Source organism: Tiliqua scincoides, chromosome 4 (assembly GCF_035046505.1).
Source record: "Tiliqua scincoides isolate rTilSci1 chromosome 4, rTilSci1.hap2, whole genome shotgun sequence".
Taxonomy (NCBI): domain Eukaryota; kingdom Metazoa; phylum Chordata; class Lepidosauria; order Squamata; family Scincidae; genus Tiliqua; species Tiliqua scincoides.
Genome location: NC_089824.1, coordinates 65,523,739 through 65,532,273, shown reverse-complemented (window position 1 = coordinate 65,532,273; position 8,535 = coordinate 65,523,739). Strand labels below are relative to the sequence as shown.

Sequence of the window (8,535 nt, the reverse complement as noted above, 5' to 3'; positions counted from 1 at the left end):
TTCGCACCAATATTTTTCCAAGTGCTTGGCTCACACGGTCAAACAGCCCAATTAATTCTGGGAATGAGAAGGTGAATGCTCCTCTGTCTTCCGTCATAAGCATTGGCTTGATTGCCTGGTGGTGGGAATGTGTTTCCTCATCTTTCCCTCCCACTTTCCTCCAGTTTGCCTAGTCCTTAGTGATGTTGTCATGCAGCTGAAACTGACTGACTAGCACTGTGACATCACTATGTGATGCCCAATTGGTTGGGATAATGCAGTGAAGAAGGCTTTTCAAATAGCCAAAAATATCCTGATCAGCAGCATACAGAGGAATCTGTATGTACAGAGGTGACTGGGAACAGGTGTGGCAAAATGCAAAGTAGGGTTTTCATGGGCTTGGTTTTGCACTGAGAATTAAACCTCACAAAATATTGTCATAGGTCTATACATTGCAGTATAAGTTTGCAGTACTAGACACTGTAAACAAGCTTTGACTTTGGTCACTATTTGCTCCTTCCTGCCCTTGCCTTGCATTACCACTTCCTTTTCCTCCTCCCAGACTTGGGTGCAGGCTTTTGCTGTGTTGCTCTCTGCTCTTATCTTCCTTCCAATTGACCTGGCAGAAGAAATGAGGCAGGATGTGCATGAGATTGGAAGGGCTGGCCAAATGTGGCAGGGCCCAAGGCCTTCAAAGTGGCTGCGGTGAACCCCTGGCCCCCCCAGTTGTAGATCTGTCTAGCCCCCCCCAGGCTTTCAAAATGTCTCAGGTTGCTGCTGAGTCATGATGAAATAGTAGCATTTATCCATCTGTGGCTCTCCTTGCTGGCCATTGTTTGAGCATCTTCACCTTTCCCTTGACCAGTAACCAAAACAAACTTGACCTTGAGCCAGTTGAATGAACCCTGAAGCCCACCTGATGCTGCTCCTCCTGAATCAACCCCCTTCTTAATCCGCCATCCTCCCTGCCTCCCTCCCACCTGCTGTGGAGGAGTTTTCTGTGTCCTGGGGTAAGCTCCTGCTGGCCCTGTGGGTCTACTTGGACCTTTGTAGTTCACATGGATCTGTGAAGTTGGACTGAGCTGTGAAAGGCAGTTTGAATTCAATGGACACTACTGCCACTGAACCACCTCCTTCCTGGTCCCAATCTGCCCAACTTGCCATTCCTTTTGCTTCTCTGTCCGCCCCCTCCTACCCATACATGTACTTACCAAGGCTGGTGGGCATCTGGGGTTGCTTGCTGTTTGCAGTGGTAGCCAGTCTGCATGCTCAGGTGTGTTGCCTTATGTGACTGCTGGAAAGTGCTTAGTACCACTGGAGCACCTGTTCCAGTGCTGCTAGGTGCCAGCAGGATAGGATCCTAAATCTCTTCACTGACCTGTGGAACAGGGTGAAAAAATCAGAGGCAGGATTGCCTGTGTGCTATGACTATGGGGGGAGGGGTTTATGGGAGTGTGAGCAAGCTTTGGATCACATGCTGGAATGATCTGCTTTGCATAAATTTTCTGTTCTCTCCACATTACCTTTGAGCAGCTTCACTTACTGGTGTAATTTACTTTGCACGGATTGCGATTTTTTTTCTACGTTTCCTTTAATTTGAAATAAAAAGTGGTTTGATTCACTTGCTTAGTGATCTACTTTGCATATGTTTTATGCTGGAGCTTTTATTTTAAAAAAATTGTTTAGAAAGTGTTTCACTCTTTCTGGGGGGAAAAATAAGGATTACAATTTTCTCAGTGGAAAAATTGGAAAAAAAAATCTTAACACCCGGTTTTGTTTACATCAGTGGTTCCCACACTCCTACAGGCGGGTTGGGAACCAGGTAAATCTTTGAGGGACAGGGCAGGGGCAGTGATGGCATTGCTGTGATTGCATCACTGGGAGCAAGGGGTTTTTAAACTTATCTGGAGGGCCACACTATCCTTCCTCAGAGTCTGGGGGGCTTGTAGCCCCCTCTGCGGGCCTCTATGCTGCTGTAAACAGCAGTTTTGTCCTATCAGAAGTCACTTCTGTTTTTCACAGAAAAACCCAGGGCAGACACCAGTCAGCTATGCCCCTCACCCAATCCTCTGCCAACACTGACTTACTGGCAGTTACATGAGTTGCCTGCTAATGTCCTCTGGGCATTTGCAGTGGTAGCCACAGTTCACAGAACAGCAGAGCAGGTTTTGTGTTGTTGGCCCTGGCCTTACAATAGCAGATGGCGAGATCCTTCATTGTAAGGCTAGCATGGAATTGGGCTGAAACTCTTCCAAAACACCAGATCCATTTCCACCCTCCACCTGTATGAAGTAATAGTCAGTGTCCTCGAGAATAAAGATATTTCTGATGCCTTCCTTGGTGCTGACTGCTGAATGATGGGCACAGGGAAGAGAAGGCTCCATGAGAAATGGTAGAGTGTTTGAAAGCTCTATCACTGGAAGTAAATTTTCACTGAAAAACAGACATGTGGGGAAAACCACAAGAGGGGTGCCAGAGCTATGTGTTGTCCCAGAGCACCTTCACTTGCTCTGAACATGAGACTGTGGTTTCTCACTGTCGTTGCTGCTGCTTAGCACAGGCGCTTGGCGTGCCTCGTGCAACCCTTTGTGGCGAGCCATGTAACAAGCTACACCTTGCCTCTTAACAGAGCAGCTCAAACCACTTGTTTGGTTTTAGTGCATTGTAACTGTCTGGCCTGTCAGTGTTTCTGCCGTCGCCTGCCATTCAGGGCATCAAAGGTTGAAACCACTCACCCGTGAAATTTCTGGAATTCTGCAAAGAAAATACGGCAATATAAAACCACTGAGTTTTTGGTCAGTGCTTAAGGGAAAGAAAGTCAGACTGCAAAACATATTTAATAGTCTCTCTCTCTCTCTCTCTCTCAATGAGAGGGCAAATGTAAGAGAAGAGTGCCATACCTTCTCTGACTTGTACATCAATCAATCAATCAATCAACAGTATTTATATACCGCTTTTCAACTAAAAGTTCACAAAGCGGTTTACAGAGAAAAATCAAATAACTAAATGGCTCCCTGTCCCAAAAGGGCTCACAATCTAAAAGATGCAAATGAATACCAGCAGACAGCCACTAGAACAGACAGTGCTGGGGTGAGGTGGGCCAGCACCTTGTTTTAGAAAATCATGGCTGTTACATTAAAATTGGTAGTTATGTTAGATTTGAAATATTTAGGAAGCATGAACAACAGGAGGGCATCAGCCACTATAAAGAAGCAAAGAGCTTCCAGGCATAGCTGTTGCTCTAAAAGTTAAATCTATGATTTTTTTTTTTTTGGAGATTTTTTTGAGACTTTGAGCTACAAAGGAGCCATACAGCTAGGCAGTATAATCTCCTGCTCCAAGGCAGGACTTATCATTCACCAGATCTGCTAGAAATCAGCAATTACTGTCCATATGACAGTGCATCTCCACCAGGAAAGAGGTATTGTGATCTGTGAAAAGGCACTGCTGATGCCTCTATTTTTTTTTTAAATAATTACTCAGTTAATAACAGATTTGAACATTGGAGAAGTCTTCAGAATTGATATTCACTTACATGGCCTTGAGGAATCACCCTGGGAATATCTACTTAACCTGGTTTTTGTGTGAATGAATGAGATAAGACTCCTGGCATGTGTTGTTATCCTCCCTGAGGCTTAGAGATTTTGATCTCCAAATACAATCTGCAAAGACCAATATCTCAAAGCAAGTCTTCTCGATCTCTTGCTTTTAAAAGAAATTCACCTTTCTGTAGTTATAGATGTCTGTATGAGGTTTCGTTAAGGGAAAGAATCTGAAAATTGGTTCAAAATATAGTAGGTGTTACAGCTTGATGATGAGATTCTCAGGATTTTGTTCTCTTGTCAATATAAAACCACTGAGAGTTTTCTCATGCCACTGAAATCCTGTGTATAGTCCCAAGACAGAGAGGCACTGGTTCATACAATTGGGGCCTCCAGCATAAGCAACTTGTCTGAGCAAATCATGTTTATAAGCATAACTGCATGTGTCCAACTAATGCTAGCTCATGCAAGCCAGCCTATGAACCAGTATGGTTTTATAAAATGGTTGTAGCAAGGTATTCTTATTTAAGTGAATTAATTCATCTTACCTGGTGGTAGTTCATGAGACCAATATGAAGCTCTTCCAGATGGACCCGGGATTCAGGACACTATTCTGGACCTCTTTATCCTCTAGATGTCTCGTTCTGGCATGCCATGCCGCATCACGGTTGTGTGGGTGGGATTGTCTGCTCTGGCCAAAACACCATGCAGTGGGTAGAGAGCAGACATATGGACAACAAAGGGCTACTTATTGAAATATGTTGGTATTCTGTCCATTAACTCTTGATCTGTGGTTCAGGCTGCCAGTGGCAGTCATGATGATAAAAAAAAAATATATTCATGCCATATTTTCCTCTAAATTGTATTAGCATATCCCCCAAGCCAGTTAAACTGAATGGATCTTGCCTTTAAGCTAATGGGCAGTTCAATCCAACATGGTGGCCTGTGCGCTGTCCCAGCAACAGTGGCACATTGTGGTGTCCAGGTGAGGAGAGGTGCCAGCGGGGAGGTCAGCGCCAGTCTATGCTGAGCCTCTGTGCTGGCAGGAGGAGGATACTGGGATGGTGGCAGAGGCTTAGGTGGCAGAGGTGGTAGGTCTTATTCCTAAGCCTCAGAGCCCTACATGTGTTTACTCAGTTCTGCACCAGCTGCATAGATGGTGCAGCTCTGTGTAGACCCATCAATGTTCCCTTACCCTGAGGAGACCTCCGGCTGCTTCTCTGGCCCTGCAGGATACAATGGCGTCTGTTTAGGTTCTGCTGTATTGCACTGGCAAAGTCTAAGATTAGGCCCTTAGTTGTACAGAGGTCAAATCACTGGACATAAACATTTCTGTGTACTGATCAACAGCCACAAGCTGACTAAAACTTCATCTATGGGTCAGATTGCATATAGGTTATCTTTTTCTATGAGCATTTCTAACCATATTTTTCTTCTTCCTATTCTAGGGCCTTTGGATTATGACCAGGCTGTATTTTTCATTGCTGGGGGTACTGTAACTGCCACCATTTTACTAATAATACTTCTGGCCTCTGTTGTGGCTGTTCATCAACAAAGAAAGTAAGGTGATAATTAGTTCTATATTGGGAGATCGAGTAAAATGTGCCTTATATTTTTTCACTGGCTTGATTGCCATTACCCATCCTCTTTCTGATTTGTTCTGTATACGGCCTGGTAAAAATGGGCACTGATTTTTGCACTAGCACTGACCTCATGGATAGGATGAAGGGACTGCATTTGAGTGAATGTATGTATACTCCCTTCTTAAGCATAGGAAATTGCCTTGTTCACAACTGGCATGAAAGCATATAGAGGGAGATGGGAAGGGCAACACTATTGATTCACACCAATGAAAAGTTCATTTGCACGTTTTCCTGCTTCCTTTGCGGCAGTTGCTGGTATAGAAGTAACTCAAGATGGGATGCGCATCATTGCCAAAAGGGGGTACCGAATAGATTTGAAAATGTCCATCTGTATACAGATGTGACCAAATCCTTACAGACAAATTTAAATTAATTATGGGTTTTGTTCTAAGCTGCTTCTTTGAGGTCCTTCTTAGGATTTCACTAGGATGCTTGGAACTGGTCCTGGGACCGAATTCAACAATAACCATTTTTATGTGCGTCAGCAGAAGGAAGAGGAAACGAGCTGTGACAACAAAACCATTTAATGTTGCTCAAAAACAGGTAAGTGTAGCCTGGGGACTCTATTGTTGCCCTATGAAATTTCTTTCTGGGATGCTTTTTCATCATTTGGAATGGGTCTAATTCATTAAAAAAAGTATTATTGTCTCTAGCTGCACCCATCAAGCCTCTTGTGTCAAACTTCAGAAAGCAAGGGGGTTACCTTAGCAGGTGGGGAGTGAGAGAGGGAGGGAGAGTTGCTCATTGGTTACCCTGTTTAGGATGTGTCTGTCTGTCTGTCTGTCTGTCTGTCTGTCTGTCTGTCTGTCTGTCACACACACACAAACAATACAGTATGTTTTGGGTCAGCTGGGTTTCCACACAATTGGCTCCACACTTTGAAAGAGGGACAGTTGTTGAAACGCAGCAGAGTGAACTTTGAACACTCTCTGTTCACTTCCAAATGACCAGGAAATAATTGTGTCTAAGAAGCTTATAGGACAGATGATGCTCCTACTTGATCCTTGAATGGCATTGTAATAAACCAGTGTTTGTGGGTCACACAAAGAGAATGCAGAGGTTGCTGAGTGGAGCTTTCTTTTCTCCAAGAGCATACCTTGGCTGAGCTAATCCTGCTTTATTTTACTTACTATGTGCTGAGACATTCAGCTTTTGATGCTTGGCTGGTGCATATCCGCACAGCTCTATTAGTCTGAAGGACTAAGGATTTGGCTTTCTTTGTTCAGCCTTTTCATTTCCAAGAGAGGGAAGAGGAGATCAGTTAGTTACAACAGAAATCTCTTTTCCAACCTTGAGATGCATTTAGACATTGCTGATCGGTGCACTGATTCAGCACTATTTCTTTCTAATTAAGTCAGGTAGAGCCGGGGAGGGGACACGTAAAGGTTCTTCAGTTCGGAGAACTGACGTTAACAGTAGATGGTAGCCAACAGGTAGAGTGCAAACCTTCCCCATCTTTACCCTGAAGTTAACTTACCAAGTTACATCCTAAAGGGGCAGAACAATAAATATCAAGTCACTTACGTACGTGCACATGTGCAAGGGCTTTGTGGGAGTACATGCCTAGCCTTTATCATTGGCAGTTTTTAAATTACTACTATTGCTGTTAATAATGTACGTACAAATTAGGGCAAAGCGCAAACTACTAGCTATGTTTTGTGTTTGTTTTCATGAATACCCAAAAGCATTCCTTATACCAGGGGTTCCTAAACGTCTTACCTTGGTGACCCATTGTGTTGTCCATGGTTGTTTTGGGGCCTAATGAGACAAGGAAGCTGGTCTCATTAGTTTTGAGATTCTCAAACAGCAGATTGAGATTCTCAAACTGTTTGGGATTCTCAAACAGAATCAAACCGCATCAAAACAATGTCACTCTGGTTGCAAGTGATGAAGAATCATCTAGCGAAGTGTTTTCAACCAGTGGTACTTGTACCAGCAGTGATACTTGAGATGGTGTCCAGTGGTACTCAAGGGACCCCCCCAAACCCCTGCGACCTGGTAGCGACATCAGCAACAACGTGACCAGCAGCAGTAGAAGGTGCAGCTCAGCAGGCAGAGCTCCAGCTTGCACTTTTCACGTACTCGAGAAAGCCCTCCTGTCTGCTCTGAGCCTCTTACCAGCATTTGTTGCTTTTCATCTGTCATCTGAAACTAGTGATGTGATAATTACCACATACTTCTGGTGGTACTTCTAATAAGTGGGCCATGTGAAGTGGTACAGTGGGGGACAAACACCAAGAAAAGCTGATCTAGGGCAGCGTTCTCAAACTGTGAGTCCCGACCCAATTTTTGGTGGACTGCAGGCCTTTTGAGGCCAGGAAGTGGCAAAACAAAATGATGCACAATCCAAAAGTTGCTTCCGAGGTACTGCTGTGTCCTCCCCACATCGTTGGCTGCATTGCATTTCCCAAACTGTGGCTAATGATGCAGGGAGTGCATAGGTGCACCCGGAAGCAACTTCTGGGTTGCGCATCATTTTGTTTTGTGCCTTTCATGGAAAGCAACATGGGAAGCTTCCCTTTGCTTTGCCTTGATTTGTGAGCATCTTTATTAAGAGAGAGGCTATCCACTTTGCTGAATCATTACTACTCATCACAATCGTCTCCATTTTTTTCTTCTTCTCCAGGACTCTACCAGATATGGAAGACCAGGTTTCCAGGTCAGACAGAATGCCAATGGAGAAAGAAATGCAGGCACACTGGCAACAGTGCAGGACCCGGTTTATGTCAACTACAGAGTTGGCTCACACAAAACAAATGAGGGAGTCTGAGTTCACATTCTGTGTGAATGAACTATACATGTAGCAGCTTTTAACCTCTGGAATAAAGTTTTGTTTCTGCTAATGAGATTCCTTTCTCCCTCCCCATAAGCTTTCGTTCATCCAAAATGAAGAAATTCCTTGCCCCTATAAAATGTAAATGGGCAAAGGTTGTTGGCATATAGAGAGGTAAAAATATTAATGATTATATGAGGGAGACACGTTTGACTGTGATCCAGCTCTGTGAATGTCAGCAGAACTGGTTTGTGCTTATTCCAGGCTTGAAAATAGGCCTGCATAATAGAAATCGGCTTCTAGTTGGCAGCATTACAGCCAAGTAGTTAGTAGATCAAATGCTGTCCCCCACACTCATTGCTTTAAGACTAACAGGGCAGTGGTGAGGATGCTCTTGGTTACTGGGAATTGTCTGGCTGCACTTAGTGCCCAGCATCCAAAACATCAGTCTTCCTCTTGCTTGGAATGAATAGTCTTTGCAGGAGTTCTTGCCTCCTGCCATAGGAGGCCATCACCATAAGATGCTTGTTCAGGTTTTCATGGAGTAGGCAAAACAGCAGATGTCAAATGTTTGCTTTTCTGTAGCACAGGAGAAAAC

General features: G+C 44.1%; 1 protein-coding gene across 1 annotated transcript in view; it reads left to right on the top strand.

Annotated features, from left to right (window-relative positions):
- CD226 (CD226 molecule) overlaps window positions 1-7,934 on the top strand; it is a gene marked incomplete at its 5' end in the record, with an annotated part of 19,522 nt that extends 11,588 nt beyond the window's left edge. The window contains 3 exons of the mRNA XM_066624440.1: window positions 4,970-5,081; window positions 5,653-5,707; window positions 7,791-7,934. Coding sequence (XP_066480537.1) covers window positions 4,970-5,081; window positions 5,653-5,707; window positions 7,791-7,934 — 311 coding nt within the window. The remainder of the gene's footprint in view (window positions 1-4,969; window positions 5,082-5,652; window positions 5,708-7,790) is intronic.
- Between the last annotated feature and the right edge of the window lie 601 nt (window positions 7,935-8,535).